This window comes from Oncorhynchus tshawytscha, linkage group LG04 (genome assembly GCF_018296145.1).
Source record: "Oncorhynchus tshawytscha isolate Ot180627B linkage group LG04, Otsh_v2.0, whole genome shotgun sequence".
NCBI classification, from domain to species: domain Eukaryota; kingdom Metazoa; phylum Chordata; class Actinopteri; order Salmoniformes; family Salmonidae; genus Oncorhynchus; species Oncorhynchus tshawytscha.
This window is the reverse complement of record NC_056432.1, coordinates 72,095,717-72,117,470: the sequence shown is the minus strand read 5'-3', so window position 1 is coordinate 72,117,470 and position 21,754 is coordinate 72,095,717. Positions and strand designations below refer to the sequence as shown.

The window sequence follows — 21,754 nt, the reverse complement described above, 5'->3', positions numbered from 1 at the left end:
CACAGACTGGGGACCCTGCTATTACGTGTTTGTTTGGGTGTAAGCTCTAATACTTTCCGCATTGGAACAAGAAGCTTGGCTGCCAATAGAGGATAGTGGGACGGGTCACATCAATATTGATGCCGTGCCCGGCCTGACCTGCTCATCTCATCTTGCTCATTTCACTAGTTAGACTACCTCTCTCAAAGCACCATGTTTGAACTGGACTGCTCATCTCTTTTTTCCAAAAGAAAACATAAGGAGCAAAATTTTACCTTCGGTTATAATGAGAACTGTTAGGTGTAATGGTTTTTGGAACCAGTTTGCTCACTTGGAAATTGAGGTACTGACCTGTTTCATCCTTTATAACCTCTTATTATTTGACCCTGCTGGTCATCTATGAACATCTTGAAGAATAATCTGGCCTTAATAGCCATGTACTCATAATCTCCACCCGGCACAGCCAGAAGAGGACTGGCCACCCCTCAGTCTGGTTCCTCTCCAGGTTTCTTCCAAGGTTCCTGCCTTTCAGTTTTTCCCTTGTCACCGTGCTTCTACATCTGCATTAGAGGTCGACCGATTATGATTCTTCAACGCCATGCCGATTATTGGAGGGCCAAAAAAGCCGATGCCGATTTAATCGGCCGATTTGTATTTATTTGTTATAATGACAATTACAACAATACTGAATGAACACTTATTTTAACTTCATATAATACATCAATAAAATCAATTTAGCATCAAGTAAATAATGAAACATGTTCAATTTGGTTTAAATAATGCAAAAACAAAGTGTTGGAGAAGAAAGTGCAATATGTGCTATGTAAGAAAGCTAACGTTTCAGTTTTCCCTCTATACCATTTGTATTTCATTAACCTTTGACTATTGGATGTTCTTATAGGCACTTTAGTATTGCCAGTTTAACAGTATAGCTTCCGTCCCTCTCCTCGCTCCTCCCTGAGCTCGAACCAGGAACACAACGACAACAGCCACCCTCGACGCAGCGTTACCCATGCAGAGCAAGGGGAACAACCACTGCAAGGCACAGAGCGAGTGACGTTTGACACGCTATTAGCGCGCGCTATCTAGCTAGCCATTTCACTTCAGTTACACCAGCCTCATCTCAGGAGTTTATAGGCTTGAAGTCATAAACAGCGCAATGCTTGAAGCACAACGAAGAGTTGCTGGCAAAACGCACAAAAGTGCTGTTTGAATAAATGTTTACGTGCCTGCTTCTGCCTACCACCGCTCAGTTAGATGCTTATATGCTCAGGACACACTAGATAATATCTAGTAATTTCATCAACCATGTGTAGTTAACTAGTGATTATGATTGTTTTTTGTAAGTTAAGTTTAATGCTAGCTAGCAACTTACCTTGGCTTACTGCATTCGCGTAACAGGCAGTCTCCTTGTGGAGTGCAGGCAGGCAGGTCGTTATTGCTTTGGACTAGTTAACTGTAAGGTTGCAAGATTGGAGCCCCCGAGGTGACAAGGTGAAAATCTGTTCTTCTGCCCCTGAACGAGGCAGTCAACCCACCGTTCCTAGGCCGTCATTGACAATAAGAATGTGTTCTTAACTGACTTGCCTAGTTAAATAAAGGTGTGTGTGTATATATAAAAATAAAACAATCGGCACCCCAAAATACAATTTCCGATTGTTATGAAAACTTGAAATCGGCCCTAATTAATCGGTCGACCTCTAATCTGCATTCTTTTGGGCTGTGTTTCTGTATTTACATCTGCTAAGGTTAAACGGGCTTTATAAATACATTTGATTTGATGTCTCCGCTGCTGCCTCCCATAACATGGAAGGACCATGGGCTTCCCGGCATGTCAGGTCAATTTATTTTGGTGTAGGCTGTCAGTCTGTACACACACCCCTCTGTTTATGAAAGACAGCGAAGTTTGAAGGTTTATTTGTTATTTCACATTTATTTAATCAGGTAGGCCAGTTGAGAACAGGTTCTCATTTACATCTGACCTGGCCAAGATAAAGCAAAGCAGTGCAACATAAACAACAGAGTTACACAAAAACAAGCCTACAGTCAATAAACACAATAGAAAAATCTATGTACAGTGTGTGCAAATGTAGGGAGGTAGGCAAATAGGCCATAGAGGTGAAAATAATTACAATTTAGCATTAATACAAGAGTGATAGATGTGCAAGTAGAGATACTGTGGTGCAAGAGGGTAAGGTCAGTGGAACATTGTAGATACAAACAGTGGTGGAATGTTTGTGGTTGATAAAGGCCATGTACAATGCACAGGCTGTCTGAGCAGCACACAATGACGGGTGTCTTGGTGTTATCCTGAGGAAAAGCTGTGGCTTGTTTTTTTTTCACGAGTTGCTCCCTCATCCCCAAACATTGTAGCTGTAAGCATGGGGCTGAGTGATAACTCGGGAGCGTTCCACAACAGAATTAATAACAGATAGGCCTACGCAGTGGGACTGGCCTATCCAGTATGATTTACTTCGATTTTTGCCATTTAAGGTGTGATCTCATCAGGGGATTCTAATATCAACAAACAGTACAGCAACACCCCAGATAACAATTGCAAATGTTTTAGTATTGCTTGTGTCTGAATTTCCTAGCCTTATGCTAGCTAGGGCCTACATCTAGAAAGGAAACGGGTCCATGTCAATACTTGGAAATGTACCCATCTCTCCACTACTGTGGCGTATTATCACCATTTTTCTCATGCTAGGTAATGATACATGCTGGCATTTGTTTCTCCTAAACATGCAAATAGGATTATGCTTATTTGCATAATTACATAACTACCAAGGAGAGAAACAGGTTTCTGTTGACAATTTGCTGCTTAGATTTTGAAAGGGGATATTGTTAACTCCCACTGTGTGTGTGTGTGTTCCATTAAGACAGATCGCCACTGTTTTCCAACAATGACCGCTTGCAGACATTTGTCTGTGGCTGTATTTCCTTTTGTAGAGGAGTTATTAGTGAGTGAGGTACAACGTTAGTACCAGTCTAGAAGTGTTGATTGTGTATGCAGGGATCTACAGTGCGGTCATGTCACATTTATTTATGAAGGCTAATATGAAATTAGACTAATAATGGGATAAAGAATTAACACCTGATTATGCTAAACCCTCAATTTTCTGTTTTATCTTGTTCGGTTTTTTGGCTGAGTTGGGCTACTGTAAGTAGTTGCACAATATTGTCACAAAACCTAGTGTAATTCATTAGACTAAATGTTTACTTGAGTTTCTAAGCATTCACAATTATTTTTCTTATCTTCCCAAGAACTGCTTCAACTGTCACGTTTTATTGGAAAAAACAGAACATTTGAATCCTTCCTCTGAAATCATTGACTTTCTTTTGTTTCTCCTTTTTCCTCCCTTAGGAAATGACCTAGAGGCCTTACAGATACATTTGTTCTTTTGTCGCTCTTCTAATCTGCATTTTGTGGAGGAGAGGGGGCGAGATCTGGGAGCACATTTTTGTTTCCGCAGTGATTAACTACCTCAGCCAGCAGAAGGAAACGGTGAGGACGTTGAGGAGGCCGGCAAAGTTTCCAACAGCAGTCCTATCAGCTGGCTTCCTTTTAACCGCCACAGACAGTGTGAAGAGAATCTCTGACGGACTGGTTGTCTGCCCTCCACTCTGCTCCATACACACACAGAGGAAGTGAAGTGACAAGGCACCATTGTCTTACTGGATAACAGATTTTGTCTCTCTTTATTGTCAGACTCCTTGCTGTTGACCAGTGCCACAATTCTTTTCAGATTCTTAGCTTTTTTTTGCTTACAGCTTTTAAAGATTTTCTATCTATAAATATAAAACTATATACTAACTATATATGTTATACAAAAGGACATTTTCTGCTTCTAGTTGAAGGAATTGTTATGCACATGAATCTTGTCTTGGAATGAGAGAATCGTGGAGTGTTTTCAGTTTTTTGCACTGTCCTCTCATAAACCATTGACTCCTTTTGAGGCAGATTCAGATTCGGGAAGGTGCATTTCTACCTTTCTATTTTTGCTGGGACTGTCCACCCTGACCTGCAGCAGGGCTGCACATAAACATCACACTTAGTCAACAAGTCTCTACCCTGCATTACTCTGTTAGTTACAAAGCATTTTGAGATGAGTTTCTGGTAGATGGAGCCCTTAAGTTGTCTTTTTACATAAATTCCAGGACTATTGGTTTGTTGTATTCTATAAGAGAGAGAGAGAGCTTCTGGTTGGCTGAAATCCGGAGCTTCCAGAGTCAGCCTGACACTTATGTATTGTTGTAGTGCGCAGGAAAGTAAAATGGACTACAAGCGGCGCTTTTTGCTCGGCGGGTCCAAGCAGAAAGTGCAGCAGCACCAGCAGTACCAGATGCCTGAGCTGAGCCGGACCCTCAGCGCCCCCCTGGGCTCCACCTGCTCCCCCATGGGTGGCTCCACAGGGGTGGGTATGCCCGGCAGCTGCCAACCACCTCCCTCCACCCCCAACACCACTGCGGTCGCCGACATCCAGCAGGGCATCTCCAAGTACCTGGATGCACTGAATGTCTTCTGCAGGGCCAGCGCCTTTCTCACTGACCTGTTCAGCAGCGTGTTCAGGAACTCCCACTACTCGAAAGCAGCTATGCAACTTAAGGACGTGCAGGAACATGTCATGGAGGCGGCCAGCCGGCTGACTGCAGCAATAAAGCCAGAGATCGCCAAGATGCTGATGGAGCTGAGCGCTGGGGCTGCCAACTTCAAAGACCAGAATGACTTCAGCCTGCAGGATGTGGAGGTAAGGGGTTGCTAGGGTTACAGTTACTGACCTGGACACACACTGAACACCTGTCAAAAGTAAAGTCATTACATTATCCTGACAATTAGGCCTACCTGTAAAATAACATGAGTCTTTTCCATTCCCCTCCTTTCCATTTCCCTGTCAATCAGGGGCGGCTGGTAGGAGGAGCTATAGGAGGAACGGTTCATTGTAATGGCTGGAATTGGGATGTCAAACGTGGTTTCCATATGTTTGACTGTTCCATTTATGCCATTACAATGAGCCTGTCATCCTATAGCTCCTCCTACCAGCCTCCCCTGCTGTCAATAAGCATGTTTTGCAAAAAGGGAACTTTTTAAAAAATACCACATTTTGTTATGAGGGTCTAGACTATAATTTTTTGCAATTTCTTTTGCACTTTTTGCTTTGTTTCTTATGTTCCATTTTTCTAGGGCAAGGCTGCTGCTAAGATGCCCAGCTAAAGTCTCTCAGAATGCATGGCTCCTTGATTCAGAATTTCTTGGCTGAAATTAGGCCCTGACGCCCAATGTTAAGCGGGTGCTAGGATCTGAGGGCGAGGTGCGAAAAGCACTGAGTGTGAGAAGAGGAGGGCAGGAACCATCATTTATGCTGAGAGACAGTCTGAGCATGCAGGGTGATCGGTCTGTCTATTACAGGCCAGCAAAGTTGCTTACGTCTCAATTGTGAAATGTTGCTCTTAAAGTATTTTTTTTTTGTTGCAGTGAGTTTTGATTGGGAAAATAGTAACTGAAATTAGACTTCACTGGCATTTGTGGATGAGAAGCCTCATGTGCTCCTGATGCCACAGCTGTGCCTCCTGCCTTGCCAGTCAGAAATGAAGAGGTTCCAGGGTAGTGCACTCCTAAATAGTACTCAAGAGAAATGCCAATTTATGTAGTTATTTTTTAATTAATCTGTTTAGGCAGCAAGCAAATTGCCTCTTGTGTAGTGAATGTTTGAGATGTCTATGCTCTCATCCTGGAGATTAAACAGATTTAGGGAGCAAGGCCTCCGTGGCAGACAGTGAGTGAATAAGCTGAATGTTCAGGCCAGGGCTGTTTTATGAGAGGGACTGCAGGGCCTCAGTGGATGTGGTTGTGCCCAGAGCAGGAAAGACTTTTGCACCACAATCTGTAATTTAGACTCTGTGGTCTTGGATATGCACAGATAAATATTAAAGGAGGGGAAGCCCAACTCAGTGAAAGTTCAGACTGCGGCAGGACTGTCTGGCAGCCACACTGACTCACTCTGGCTTCAGCTAGTGTCTGTGAATAACAACAGTGCGTTTGTCAAATAAAAGTGTGCTTTTGCTCTACCTCTCTTGCCAATATGCAGGAATTGAGAAATGAATAAGATATTCAGACCTGGTTGAGTAGAAGGAATGTATCAACAGACAAAGTCCGAAATGGCCATGTGCATCATAGGCCTACTGTGTACTTTTACTAGACCAGTGAGTTTCACTCTATTCCACAGATTACGGCATCACTTTTTATTCCACCCCCATTTCCTCCATAAGCAGCTGAATATTGTTTATGTAAAATTGCTTCTCACATAAGTACATGGTACACCTTCAGATTTGGCCATTTCCATGCCCCCAGAGATTTACTACATTTGTGACAGAAAGGACTTTTCCATTTGTGCGTGTTTATGAACATTTATCTTGGCAGTTGTATGTAAAAGATAGAATTGTGTGTCTGTATGAAGAACAAAAAAATAAATTTTGAGTTTGGAGAATTGTGGAATGTTGAAGGAAGCAGGATAATTCCCCCCTTTCCCCTAAAATCCAGAAAGTCCAGTCAGTATGGAAAACAAAATGTGTTTTTATCGGAGCTTGGCTACACTGGCTGCTCAAAGTGTCTCAGCTGCCAAATATGCATGAAAATGTCACTGTTTATTAGGGGGCAGTCTACTGAGTGTATGAGCGAAACCACAGAGGGAGCGAAGGTCAGGCCAGCCAGACAGGAGTCCTGGTCTCGATTGTATACTCCTCGCATCCTCTCTCCTCGTGTCCTTCTCAAAACCCATTGGAGGAGAAGACATGAGGAGAATGCAATTGAGATCTTCTGGTTCTGAACATGAGGTAACCATAGTGCAGGCAGGGCCAGAGCCAGGCAGACCACTGCACTAGCAGCACTCCCAAAACACCCCTGAAAAATAGAATGGCAAAAAAACACTGTTTACATGTCGCTTAGGAGTGCATTTCAAACTACTTTTGGATTATGATTTAATTTTAAGGCGCGTATGAATGTCTTAATTTTTTGTCATCACAAATCAACAGCATTATACTTAACCATTTTACTGGTTAAAGTGCTTTTTATTTGGCTAGCTTTTGCTACAGCCTATATCAATGAGCGTTAGCATTATAGCAAACTGATACATCCAAAATTAGTTATTTTGCAAAGATCACAACCAAATATATTCTTAGCGACTGTTTATGCAAGAATCAAAACGTCATAAGAGTGAAAACCCTGAAAAGTTTTGTTTAGAAGTAATAAAAACATTCACTTAAAATAAATAAATGGTCTTTAACACCATTTTACATCATTGTATGACTTAAAATAAAATGCATTACTATATTTTTAACCATAGAGAATCAGACAAAAATGTTGGCTACACTCTATTGGCTATTCATATTCAAGCCTGTCTCAAATGGTTGGCCACCTTTTGGTAGCCTATAAAATATTGCAACATTACAATTACAACCAAATACTTTTTATGTCTTTATAAAATAATTCCCTCCAGGGCTGGTAATTAAGGGCACATTTTTGTCACTGGGACGATCAATATGTCTACGTTTCAAAACAGACACTGGGACAGTTCTGGGATGACACATCCCAAATCCATACAACCACTGCACTTAAAAAAGCAGAGGCAGATCAGACCATTTTTAGCTTAAAATGTTAACTTTTTTATTTTTTCATATTATAAGCTCAACAATGCGCACATGGCTGTTTGGTTCCAAAATGCAATTAGCGGGAAACCACCGGGAAAACACTGTTCTCAAAATATGTTGGAAATGAAGAAAGCATTCAAATTGTGTAACCATAATCTGTAATAAGGCTTTTGTTACATTCACTGATCAAGTGGACTCCAAATTTGACTGCTAAGAGATTTTATGTTAAACAATTCGCCACTCAATTCCGTGACAGCCTACAATTTGTTTGATAGTCTGCATTGGGAAAATGAGGGAAGAGGGACTCTCATATATCATTATTCATTGAGCCAGTGTTTGGTATGCATTAGTCATTTGAGAGTGAGGTGTTACCAGTGTTTATACTGTGATTAGCAGTCCAACATAAGCATCACGCGTTTCACACCCTCATAACTCATGGATCAGAACCAATACTGCACGTTTGACCAATTCCCTTATGTTAACTGTTATTCGGTCCTATTTCAGAATCGGAGCTAAAGAGGGCTCTAAAGGGTTTGGACCTAGCCTTGGAAATGGTCAGTAAGTGTATAGGCCTAGTCGGTGTCTGTGCCCCCATGATGTGTTGTTAAAAAATGAGGACATCCCGGCCTTGTTGTTCCTGTCTGCTTTTAAACAGGGCGGCATATTTCTGTCCTTAACAACTCAGCCAAAATATATTTTCAGCACGTACCTGAAAAAGAACCCTGTGACCACAGTGAGCCGGCTGTGGTGTCCGGTTGCTCTTGTTTTGCTCCTCTTTTTGCTAACTGGACAACAAACATGTCTGACTCCTACAGCTTTACAATTCTTTCCTTCACTTATGTAAATGTGAACCTTATTGTTTATATGAATTGCCCGTTGCACAGGGTCTGGGACGGCTACTCTACTATTAAGTTGAAGGAGAAGAGCGAACTTTGTTTCCAGTTGTAAGCATTGCTTGTTGTGCTTTACAACTACAGTGCTAGGACTTGACTCTCAGAGTAGACTGTGTTATAAAATCAAACTGAGTTTCCCAAATATGGTAGAAAGTTATTTGCTTGGGTAACATTGCACTGTAGACTGGTGTTGTGTGGAAAATGAGAGGATGTGTTATCAAGCAGCACAGCAGAACATGGCCTTGATATAGACATTTTTTTTATTTCATCCTGCCACAACTTGAACTGTGGCTTTTTTTTGTACAATGTTAGCCTGTCTGTTTTCCATAATGTTCTAGTGATATGAACCAGTTGAAATTGAACTATTAAATAGACAGTGCTCTTCAGTGACTCACATTAATGCTGCCTTTATCCAGCCTTGAACTGTTTTTGGGTTATAGCCCTTCACAATATACTTTCTTACAAGTTGTTTTTGTGGGTAATAATGTAATGTTCTTAAGCTGGGTTTTCTTCAAACAAGAGCATCTTTAAGCAGTAAATTGATGCAATACATGTGACTCTATTTAGGACTGATTTAAGAGGACTCTGAGGGTTATCAAAGATGTAATTGTTTTTAAGGAGAATTTTAAACAACCAAGTCACTGAAGCTAACATCACTTAAGTAACTGAGTAATGAAAAACAAGGAATGCCAAGGCCATATGCTTTGAGAATCAGTGTTCTTAGAAAACAATGATGAATGATCAAGGCTCCCACTAATTTAATCTTGTCAGGGGTGTGATTCTTTTGTTGTTGTTATTGTTGATATTATAGGGAATTCCTGCTTTTCTGACGTGTGTCTCTTCATTGACCTTGACCAATCCCCCAAACCAATAGGCTAGTGTTCTTGATTTTCTATGTTGTCCTGATCACAACCTTTGAATGTTGTGTTCTCTCTAGGTGCTGGGTCGGTGCTTCCTAACAGTGATGCAGGTGCACTTCCAGTTCCTATCCCAGGCCCTGCAGAAGGTGCAGCCTGTGGCCCAGTCGTGCCTGGCGGAGGCCCTCGCCCAGGCCCAGGAGCGACGCAGCAATGTCCGCTCCCAGAGCTCCTGTCCTGGGCCCCTGACGGAGCTGGAGGAGGCCTCACGATCATGGAAGGGTGCAGCCGAGGTATTTGGACATGGAGGCCAGGGCGCCCCCAGGACTCTCCAAGGAGCTTCCTGGTGTGACTAGCTGGTGGAAATAGACTGTGTTCAAAACGTGACAAGCTAACTGTTACACATTCCTATGAAATGCAGTCAGCTACCATTCCAGCCTCAATTTCCACTTATTTCCTGTTGAGAAGTTTGTATATACAGTATATGAGCCTGTATTGATAGTTTTCCCTCTTCCACTTTAAGCTAGGCCTACACATCCCCAAACAAACCCTAGCTAACTGAAATGGAGGCTGTTTTGTGAGAGGAGCTAGCTGGCTAGTCCCGTAGCTAGTAACAGCCCCCCCCCGGCACATTTGGAGCTTTGCTCTGTACATTGGAGCCAGAATGGAGAATCGTGAGTGGCCTGATTGATCTGTAAAGCCCTGGCATGTGGGGTGTTAGCCCTGGAGGGAACGGGGCTGGATATCCTGCTGGAATGTGCTGCTGTGATATGGCCGGGCTGGGCCAGGCCGGGCCTCACTGCACTGTTGGGCAGTTTCCATAGAGGGAGGCGGTCGGTCTCCCCTCTATAGAAGCAGTTATTCACAAATCTAGGCCCAACACTGTTCTGAAATGCACAATCTACCAGATGTGTAACCAAGTCACTATTATTGTAGTCACAAGCAAGTCTAAAGTCAAGGTCCGACTCTCAAGTAGTCACAAGTAGAACGGGTCGCGCCTCAAATCAAGTCCAAGTTGTGCGTTCTAAGTGCGAGGCGAGTCAAGTAAAAATATGTAATCTATACATGCAATGACTTGTTCAAATACAAATATGTCTGTTAGAGGCTACCAGAGAGCCCTTTTCATTAGTTTGTCTACAACACACTTTGGTTATATAATAATTCATTTGAACAAATTCCAAATGCAAGCTTCATAAATAAATTACACATTTCAAGCAATTTTGACATGCCAAAAGATCAATATGACATACCGAAAGACCAGTACGCCTATGCTAGTAATTAAAGCCTGCAAAGTAAACAGTTAAATTGTTTGGTGATCAAGGATATTTATGGAAATCCGCTCTCCAAACAGTTTGACATTTGCACTGCACCCAATCCTATAGCGCTACAGCAAATCGTCAATCTGTTTGTTGGCTCATTGGTTCTCAAACTTTTGACCCGCAACCCCCAAAAAGCAGTGGTTCAAAGCTCGTGACCCCACACATGTACATGCACGCACAATTTCTGCGCCAATGTAGCCTGTCATTACAGCCATAAACGGTGATGCAGTTTCAAACGCAACATGTAAAAATAAACTGTGTTTTACACATTTTTGCATTTGTAGCTGAAAGTCATTGTTAGCAGCCAATATCAACTAGGTATGGATGTCATGTCACTTCTCTAGAGTCCAGAGCAGAATCATACTGCCGACCTGTATGCAGCGGGGGTTGCAGGATCGGATGGAAAGCATGGTCTGTCTGCACTGCACGCTATCACTTTGGAGAGCCGCCTACGGTATTGCACTAAATTGCTCGTTGCCAACTGTCAAGTAAACTGCCATTTTCTTCCTCACAAATACCGTAATTAATTTGCCAGGATGTTATATCTTCATCCCATAATATTGAATGCAGTGTGACGTTACAGCCATCTTTTAAACATGTAGCCACCCAAACTAGGCCTATCTGAAATATGAAAATGATCAATGAAAATCTCCATGTAGCCTGTTATTGTTCTGTCAAATATGCCTCTAGTAGATTTCTAAACTGTTTTATCTGGATAATACAAACATAGGCCTACTCTGATGACCAGACAAAAACAATCAATATGTGCAACTTTTTGGTCCTGAAGCACAGATTAGATATTTTTGAGATGACAATTTAGTGCAATACCGTAGACCTATATTAGAAATCAGATGAAATGGGTGAAGGTATATAAAATCTAAATGGTAGGGTATTTGTATTTTTCCCATTAAGTTTCACACTTGTGACCCCCTCCAGCTAGATAATTTCAAGTAATCGGTCAAGTTATTTTATGTCAAATCAAGTCAGACTCTAGGTCAAGCCATGACTCGAGTACACACCTTTTTGTAAAAAATATTTAAAAAATCTGTGTACTTGGTGGTTAGTTACTCCTTTACGTTGAAGATGTTAGCTAGCTACTTACCATTCCCTTACAATACAACACTGACACATTTTCTCATGCATATTGTGTACGTTGCTGTAATGCAGATTAGCTGTACAAAGCAGATGCAGGGTGTGTAAGGGTTGTAGTAGGGTATGTGATGCTGTGTGTAAACTGCTATGTGACCTGAGACTATGTGCTGTGTTCCAGGCCACGGGACGTCTGAGGGAGAGGGGACGTGACGGCTGCCTAGCAGGCATCCAGGTCCAGCAGCTCTTCTGCTCCAACAACCCCAACATCCCTGATCACCATCTGAAGGAGCTCAACATGAAGATCGACAATGCCTTACAGGTAGATGGCGCACGCCGCAGGACCACCACAGCCTTGGTCAATGTCTGAAATGACACCCTATTCCCCAATATAGGCTTGTGCACTGCTTTTGACCAGAGCCTTATTCCTGGTCATTTTCCCTGTAATGTGCAATATTTTTAATCAGGGCTCTGGTCAATAGTATTGCACTATATATGAAATAGGGTTCCATTTCTGACTGGGTCAATAGTGCCCTACAGCACAAGGGCTGCTTCAAATCAATGTGTTGATGGCTTGGATATGAAAGGACTGGATGAAGCAATCGCCTGCCTGATTTACTTACATGTTGAGTTTATACAAATGATTTTGTATTTTCTTTCGCCAGGCTTATAAAGCAGCACTCGAAAGTATGGGCCACAGTGAATATGCACTGAAGGCTGGCTTTCACCTCAATCCCAAATCTGTGGAGGCAGCTTTACAGGTATGTTTACTCTAAGCACAGGACGTATTACAGCTCATTAGGAATGGTAAAGCCTTGGATTATAGTGGCTGTGATAAGGGCAAAACCCGGTCTCTAACCTATTTGTACATCCTGTGTCTGCGCCTGTGTGTCTCTCTACTATGTAGGGTTGCTGCAGTGAGGCAGAGGCCCAGCAGGCTGGCAGGATGCAGACCATCTCCCAGCCCATTCAGTGTGAGCTGCCCACCATCCCTGTGCAGATTGGCGCCCACTTCCTCAAAGGAGTGTCCTTCAACGAGTCGGCGGCTGACAACCTCAAACTGAAAACGGTATGCCCTGCGGTCTGTTATGGAGGACTTGACGTTATAGAATGTTCAGATATGGCATAGAACGTATATGATAGTCTGTCATGTTAAATTGGGAGTCATCAGCTCAGGAGTCGTATTCAGCTCTATTTATTACATTTCTATCTGCAACATTGTGATTACACCCCTGGCCTTGGCTCGCTCTCAACCTGGCACTAGGCTACTGTGATGGGTGGTTTCCTAAGTCTTTCATAGTCCGACCTTGCTGACCAGAATGGATCACTCTGCTCTCTAGGAAGTGAGAGCCGCTTAGACAGTCATTTCAACCACTGATGACTTACGTGGGTTGTGAGTCTTGTATTTGGCAAGGCTTTCATGTTTTGATGTGGATGTCTTAACACTTATTCCATTGTACATCTGATGCCTTGGGTCTGGATAGAATCAGCATCTGCTTCGTTAGTTTACAAATGGATTCTCCCCCAGTCTGTGGGACAAAACTAATTTGTATGATAATTGCGCACACTATCTATCTGTCAGTTATCTGACTCACCATTTACCGAATTCAGAAATAAACAGCACATTCATCAGGACCCTTTAAACTAGAGAGCCTAGACACTTTAACAAGAGGGGACTTAGTCCCTGGACTTTGTAGTTGCTACTGTTTCCTGTTCTGGTATATGTTCATGTTTTAGAAGAGATGAATAGGACCCACACTCAATATTGCTCCACCATGCCTTTATTTGGCAAAAAAAATAACAAAGTTTCAATCCAAAGTGGATCTTTGTCAGATCCACATTAGTGCCTTGCAGCAGAAGTCTTGTGTTTTCACATCAGCCACCTTGTTTTGTATCCTCAGCACACCATGTTGCAGCTCATTAAAGAGGCAGTGGGGCAGAACGGAGTGACCCCCCGGGACGACTCCCCCGTCACTGAGGTCCTCAACCAGGTCTGCCCTTCCAGCTGGAGAATGGCCTGCAAGACCGCCGTCCAGTTACTGTTCGCTCAGGCGGGACTGGTGAGTACAAAGCACTTAAGATGTCAACAAGGGCAGCAAACGCACCCAGATTAAAATACTTGTCTCATTAGATGTCAACAAACTGTTGTCTCAACTTAAATTAGCTGATGGATTGTTTTGCTTTAGCAGTACGGCCATGTGGTTCAACCAACTTCACTTATTTTATGAAAAGGTAAAGGAATATTTAATTCGATAGAGGTCCCTGCCTTGGGCAGATTCGTTAACTCTACAGCCTATGCTTAGTGAAGCCTCTACATTATAGCTCTGGGCCAGGCTGCAAGTTGTAGTCTATTGTAACCTAGAGCCCATTGTTTGGGAGGTGTGTAATCGAGATGATGGGAAGGTATGTTGGGTTCCTTTGAATGGCTAAGAGGTGTAAACAAACTCATTGTAGACACAGTGAAGCCAACATTCCTGCAGCATCTGGGTAAAGGATGGGGTCATCTGGTTGGGTCTTCAAACAGATCTCTGGCTGTTTACTTTGAAACGAGTCTCCCCCAGCCAACAGAGAGAAAGCAGCAGTCCTCCTACTCTACTTTATTTCCTCAGTGTGGTCTGTAATATTTAGTGCGTCAGGCCTGGGGAGTGTTCTTATCCACCCAACAGCAGCGCTGAGTGTAAAACAAACCCTGGTGGTGGATGGGAGGTTTACATGAACTCCTTATCTGGTTATGAGCTCTGAAGAACAGACCACCTTCTCTTAACATTACTTATAGAGCGGATCTGCCAGACAGTGAAAATGGCTTTGTTATTTCTGGGATGTTAATTTTCAAGTTCTCAACAACTAAATTGGCCAATTCTCCTTTTTTGGGAGCCTATGCTGCTGCATCTCGCTCTTGTTTTTCTCTCTCTCTGCCTGTGACCTTGTGAGTCTGGGATCTGGTGGGTGTGGTGGTATGTTTCTCACAGGCCTGGACTCAGCCCTCTGACTGCCCAGGGGTCCTGAGGATACACCTGCTATATAAATGACAATAGGCTGACTTCCTGTGAGACAGGAAGGAGGGTCCTCCCTCCCCATGACCCAGTTGCATTTGCCTCTTTTTCAAAGAACTACTGGAAAATATTGGGCTGGATACCTGAAAGCGTGGATATTTGTTGTTCACCCAAAGTAGCTTACAATGCCTTTGCCCACAATTTTCTATTTTAGAGGAGACTGGTGTGTTATTGTGGACAGATTGGTACTCTATCTGCTTTGCTTACAGTCAGAGTCCAGATAAAAAAGGGCCAATATAATGCTGTAGAATTGCTTGCACAAGCGTAACTGGCTATGAGGGAATGCATTCTATTAGAAGCTGTGCTGATGCAGCTCTCTGAATGACTGTGTGGACAGGTGGTTGTTGACACTGCTCAGATGGAGAACAAGGAAGCCTATGCTCCACAGATTACTCTGGAGGGCTCCAGAGTTGTGGTACAAGTACCCTCCACATGGTGAGTAGGATTATTCATATTTGTCTCTCCTGCCCTCTGTGGAAAAACAATCTGCTTGCTTTACATGTCCAAAAAATAATTAGGCAAATAAATATATTTAGCTTGCTGTAGTAGCTTTACCTTAGCAAGGGAATTCCAAGTACTCAGAACCCTTAGACATACAATTGGCTAAATTGGCAAACTACATAAGCCAACACTGGACTCAATCAACTATCACATTTGGACAGTAGAGTGAAGTATTAACAGACCTTCTATAAATGTATTTGTGTTATGTTGGACATGCCAGTCGTGCTGTGTCCTGACTGTCCTGTGTGTAGGTGCCTGAAAGAGGACCCAGCCACCATGTCTCTGTTGCAGCGGAGTCTGGACCCAGAGAAGACCCTCGGCCTGGTGGACGTGCTATATACCGCCGTCTTTGACATCAATAGGTGGAAGGAGTGCAAGTGAGTGGATGTGTATTGTCCAAGGCATTTTCACATTTGCATTTTTAATTCCGAGAAAGAATCAACCTGCTGTGTGTTTGCATTGGTTGACAGAGGTGTAGCTCTCATTCTCAAGCTTTAGTTTACGTTTGTCCTGAAAGAAAATCTTGAAAAAGCTAGCTAGCTATTGTAATTTTCCATGCCATTGAATGCTTATTATATTCTCCCTCCACAGAGAACAGGCCTTGCCCACCATTCAGATGCAGTTACAGCGGGAGAGCTCTGACTACGGGATGCAGGTAGACCTGCCTTCTGGAAATGGCTCCAAAGCCTACAGTGGCCTGCCCAAAACTATCTCCAAGCTAACTTCCAAATTCACAAAGAAGGCCTCTTCCAGCTCTGTGTCCAGTGGGGGGGGTGGTGGGGGCAGCTACTCCATTCCCAGCACCCTGTCCCATAGCATGCTCTCTAGCAGCAGCTCTGAAGATAAGCAGTTCAAGAGCCTGGGCCACGCAGTAGATGGGAGACTGCAGAGCATCTTACAGCTGGGCAACCTGTCCAGCAACCTCGACCCGACCCAACCCCAGAACGGTTCAGTGTGTGACGACCAGGGCATGAACCTCCCCACGGACCAGGAGATGCAGGACGTCATTGACTTTCTCTCAGGTTTCAACATGGGCAAGTCCCAGCAAGCCTCCCCACTGGTCAAAAGGAGGAACTCTGTAGCGTCTGCCAACGCCGCCGAGTTGAAGCCCCCGAGCGGAGCCACTGACCGAACCCCCATCTCCCAAGCGGTCTCCCACAGTTCACTGCAGCCCCCTACCCAGAGTATGCCACTGCAACAGCAGCAGCAGCCACCACCACCACAGCAGCCCTCCCAGCAGGCACTGCAGTACTACCAACACCTCCTCCAACCTATTGGTCAGCAGCAGCATGCTCCACCTCAGCTGCCCTCCCAACAGCCTCCACCCCAGGCTCTTCCCCAGCAGAGAATGTCAAGCAAGTGGCTGAGTGGTTCCAGCCAGCAGCAGCCTCCTCCCCAGGGCCCCCCTCCCCCAGCAGGGCTCTCCCCCCTTGGGCCCATTGGCCAGTGGGGCTCACCTGGCCTCCCAGACCTGAGCTCGGACCTGTACAGCCTGGGGCTGGTCAGCACCTACATGGACAGTGTCATGTCTGAGATGCTGGGGCAGAAGCCACAAGGTCCTCGCAACAACACCTGGCCTAACAGGGACCAGAACGAGGGAGTGTTTGGGGTGCTGGGAGACACTTTGCCCTTTGACCCCGCAGGTGAGTAATTTTTCTCCCTCTGACTAATGTGGGTGGTGTTCAGTAGGGAGTGAACATTTTGGAACAGAGTGAAACGGGGAGGTACTACGGTGTTCCTCACTGAACATAACCTAGGTGATTGATAATAACACGTCAGAGCAGTGTGTGATCTGCATATTGTCATGTTGAAGGATGCAGTTGACTACAAAGGCTCCATATAATAACAATGAAAGTTGGCTCCTTCCTGCACATCGTTGGTCAAAGTGTAGCCAGGGTGAGATCCAGTGTCTTGACCTCCGATAAAGAAAAGCGGCCTCCTTTAGGACGGTGTTATTCCCCCTCCCTCCACATTATCAGTAGGTTGTCTGGGTTGTGGTGGTGAGGCAGGCAGCTCACAGCCTCCAGGGATTCCATGGTAGGAGAGAACTGTGTCAGCAGTGGGGCTTGGAGCTGTGTTGACTGGGCTGTTTCATAAAAGACTGTGAAGGAAAAAGGAGACACTACTGTTTAGCACTGCAGTCATTATGCCTGGAAAGGATAGGTTGCTTTTGATTTCTTGGGGTTTTGTGGTTTGGAGATGTGCTTACATAATCTCATTGTAACCATCAAAGCCATTTTGGGGTGTGATACTTATCTGACAGAAAAATATATGATCTAGTTTCTGTGATTTCCATATGATTTCCTGAATGAATAGTGGCCATTATCTGGTGCAACCTGAGGAGGAAGTGAAAATCCTTCATAGCCACATCTCTCATTCAGATACATTTTCAAAAACTCAACTACAGGACCTTACTAGAATCTCTCCAAATGCACTGTAAATGTAGGCTGTTGTCTGACAGTGAGCCCCCCCTAGCATTTCTGATTTGTCATTTTAAATGATATGCTGAATTTACAATGTGTCAGTTGCTGTTTTTACAGTGCAGCAGACTCTTTTTGAGTGGAGGCCATTGTGTTCAGCTGACTTACAGCTATTGTGCTTTTTCTGCTATGGTAGACAGTCTGGCTGAATGGTTTGAGCTGTGGAGTGCAAACACAGAGAAAAGCTGAGGATGTCAGACTGAACTGAACTGTTTTTTTTTGTTGTTTTTTTCCTCCCTTTCATATTCAGTTGGCTCTGACCCTGAGTTTGCGCGTTACGTTGCCGGAGTCAGCCAGGCCATGCAGCAGAAACGGCAGGTGCAGCAAATCCGTCGACCCAGCAACACCCGCGGCAACTGGCCCGTCTCTGATGAGCAGCACAGGACCTGGTCCCACCCAGAGTACTACAGCGAGGGGTATGTTCTCCAATCATAATCAACACCTAACATCTCTGTATATGACATAGGGCTCTATATAGTCTGCCCAAAGTAGTACTACAGGGTACGTTCATTCAAGGCTCTATACACCACTCCATCTCACATGACACATGCCTACTAGTACAATTTATTCACACCTCTTATGTATATAACATCTCTCTAAAGTATGGCAATCAATCTTACATGCCTCTTAGTGATGTTCGATTTGTAGAATGGTAAGAACAAGATGTTCAGTGTTTCAAGTAGTTCTGAGAATGCCACTTATGTGAAACAGGGAGGCGGTCAACAGCAGCTGGTCAGCCAATCAGGGAGATTCTGCCAGCTCCAGTGATGAGACGTCCTCAGCCAATGGGGACAGCTTATTCTCCATGTTCTCTGGACCTGATCTTGTTGCCGCTGTCAAGCAAAGAAGGTACAACTGAGTCACCATGTGTTAAACGTACACCATAGTGTATTACTGTTCTTTTGGTTTCCCTACAACCTGTTTTGTTATTCATGAAGTGAACTATTGATATTGTACTGTAGAGCTTCATGTCTCTTCTGCCTGTAGAAAACACAGCTGTGGTGAGCAGGAGGTGTGTACCCTTCCCTCTCCTCCCCTCCATCACTTGGGAGATGATAATAACCAGGTAAGGAAAGTGTGTACTTAGGAGTCTGTGTGCAGCACAGTAATTGGGCCAGAAAATGTAAGCCTCTATCGTTCACTGCATCTGTGTATATATATATGATTATATTTTATATTAAATCCCTTTTTATTTATTTTTGCTAAAGATCTTGTATTGATCAACTCCCATTTCCATCCATTTTACTCCACAGGAAAGCAAAACTAAAACTTGGCCGCCAAAGGCCCCATGGCAGCACTCCGCTCACACTCAACACAATACCATGCCCAATCCAAGCTCTTCCCTGTACCAGATGAACATCCCTTCCAGCCAATGGAGTGATTCCATGCAGATGTTACAGTCGCCGGTGTGGTCCACTGCCAGTGACTGCCCTCCCTCCACCGGGATCTCCTCTGGCTTCTCTCACTTCACCCAGCAGCAGCAACAGCAGCACAAACCCATCAGCAAGGGCTTTAAATCCTTCCCCATCAAACATGAGCACAGGCCCTCCTACCTTCACCAGTACTGATACAGACCAAACAAATGAGTCCATTGGCATGATAGAGTAGCTGTATTTCTGAAGCAAGTTCTGCTGCGACCATTATTAATGTTGCCCTTTTGGAATAATCATTCAATTGAAAACATTAGTCTAAGTATGTGTTTTAAGGCAAAATTGCATTGTTCATACTGGCTTAATATTTTGTATGTATTTTTCCATTTCAAATGCCCCCTATTTGAAAGACATTCTAAACTGCCATGTAAAAGCTGTAAGCAATGCATGTCATGCTGGCAGCATTTAGTCTGCCTGATACATTTTATACTGTGTTTCCTCAGACAAGAGCTTGAGACATGCATGGCCATCATCCACTTTTCTTCTTCTGAAAATGTGTAAGGGATAAGATTTTAGGGGGTGGGCTCTAAACGAGACACTCCAGTTTTCCCCATAATTATATACTGTCTACATAGCTGTAACTGCCAAATCTCATGTAAAATGACTGATTACAGCTAACATCTACTGTTCCATAGCTTGTAAATTACTGAAGTTGAAATATAAATAATAATTTACTACTTTTTATTAAGAGGCTTTGAGCAGGCTCAGCATACATAAATCATTGCAGAGGTGTAATTGAAAAAAATATAGCAGTAACTATGTGCCATGTTGGTATTAATAGCACTTTCACAATATTATTTTCCAACCAAAGCGTTGTTCAGAAGATAAATGGTGCTGAGAGAAGTAAGAATATTATATTGATCATTAATACAGTTACGAACCCTAGTCATAGTCTGATCAAAAAGCACATTAATTTCCTTTTCTTTCCCTGATTTGGCAGTTCGCTTCAGAATGACTAACTCAAACCTAATGTTTGTTCCTTTTAAAATACAATATTTTCTTGTACAAATATTGACAGTATTAATCTTATTTTTGTATTTTCTTACATGTTCTACCATATTACAACCGCCCCCCAAGATGTGAAAGGAACATTCATTTCGTTAGTACAGAGTTTAACTACACCATATATCTAAAGGTTACCAAATATGCCATTAAACACTAAAACATTGTGAGTAGGGTATTTTTTTAGCCCATGTTTCTATGGCTACGGGCTGTATTTAAAATGCCCAGAATGTTAAATTTTTGATGTTTGCGGATGCCAATGTTGCCTGTATTTATGAAATGACACCATGTTTTCTGAAAACTAACATACTTACCATGTTTACACAGATTTGTTTGCTGTATATACATAAATATATCTTTTTATAGTTCTGTGCTTTGCACAATCAAAATATAGGGTGTGTTGCTTTGTCTGTTCCCCAAACTTTTGCTGCCTTTTTTTTTATTTTATTTTTTAACATCTTTATAGACCTTGGACTGTAACCATTAGCATCTTTCCGCTGTGTCAAAATGGTTTACTAGTGGCATCTACAAAAAAAAGAATGTTACCCTGACAGAAGATATGAAGGGGGACTGCTTGGCTTATGTTGCTTATTGTTCTCTTGAGCTGGCAACTGAATCTTCCCAAGTGTACCAGCAATGCAACAACAAAAAAATAATAAAAATGACTAGCAATTGAATGTTGGTATTTTCTATGACTTCATGCTGTCACAAATTACAGTATGATCCTTTGAGAGGTGACAGGCTATTGCAGTTCAGTGAAATCCTTTGTCAGCATAATAGCCATTGTCCGAGGCTACCCGTAGTAGTGCATTTCAAACTTAACAATTCTGGGACCTAATGCTGGTGGTGATTTGTTCACGAACTGACCTGTTGGGAGTAATGATATTCTGCGACAGCTCAGTATGCCCAAACTACACTGCTCAAAAAAATAAAGGGAACACTAAAATAACACATCCTAGATCTGAATTGAATGAAATATTCTTATTAAATACTTTTTTCTTTAAATAGTTGAATGTGCTGACAAAATCACACCAATTATCAATGGAAATCAAATTTATCAACCCATGGAGGTCTGGATTTGGAATCACACTCAAAATTAAAGTGGAAAACCACACTACAGGCTAATCCAACTTTGATGTAATGTCCTTAAAACAAGTCAAAATGAGGCTCAGTAGTGTGCGTGTGGCCTCCACGTGCCTGTATGACCTCCCTACAACGCCTGGGCATGCTCCTGATGAGGTGGCGGATGGTCTCCTGAGGGATCTCCTCCCAGACCTGTACTAAAGCATCCACCAACTCCTGGACAGTCTGTGGATGGAGCGAGATATGATGTCCCAGATGTGCTCAATTGGATTCAGATCTGGGGAACGGGCGGGCCAGTCCATAGCATCAATGCCTTCCTCTTGGAGGAACTGCTGACACACTCCAGCCACATGAGGTCTAGCATTGTCTTGCAGTAGGAGGAACCCTTGGCCAACTGCACCAGCATATGCTCTCACAAGGGGTC

At 43.3% G+C, this 21,754-nt stretch overlaps 1 protein-coding gene across 2 annotated transcripts in view; it reads left to right on the top strand.

Annotated features, from left to right (window-relative positions):
* The window catches only part of LOC112249331 (granule associated Rac and RHOG effector protein 1), a 48,221-nt gene extending 27,297 nt beyond the window's left edge, over positions 1-20,924 (top strand). For both annotated transcript variants that reach the window (XM_024419181.2, XM_024419180.2), the window contains exons 2-14: positions 3,344-4,727; positions 9,454-9,666; positions 11,963-12,103; positions 12,447-12,542; positions 12,689-12,850; positions 13,683-13,841; positions 15,172-15,269; positions 15,587-15,712; positions 15,927-16,978; positions 18,066-18,231; positions 18,527-18,664; positions 18,803-18,881; positions 19,069-20,924. In XM_024419181.2, coding sequence (XP_024274949.1) covers positions 4,224-4,727; positions 9,454-9,666; positions 11,963-12,103; positions 12,447-12,542; positions 12,689-12,850; positions 13,683-13,841; positions 15,172-15,269; positions 15,587-15,712; positions 15,927-16,978; positions 18,066-18,231; positions 18,527-18,664; positions 18,803-18,881; positions 19,069-19,383 — 3,249 coding nt within the window. In that variant the 5' untranslated portion in view covers positions 3,344-4,223 and the 3' untranslated portion in view covers positions 19,384-20,924. The remainder of the gene's footprint in view (positions 1-3,343; positions 4,728-9,453; positions 9,667-11,962; positions 12,104-12,446; positions 12,543-12,688; positions 12,851-13,682; positions 13,842-15,171; positions 15,270-15,586; positions 15,713-15,926; positions 16,979-18,065; positions 18,232-18,526; positions 18,665-18,802; positions 18,882-19,068) is intronic.
* The last annotated feature ends 830 nt before the right edge of the window (positions 20,925-21,754 follow it).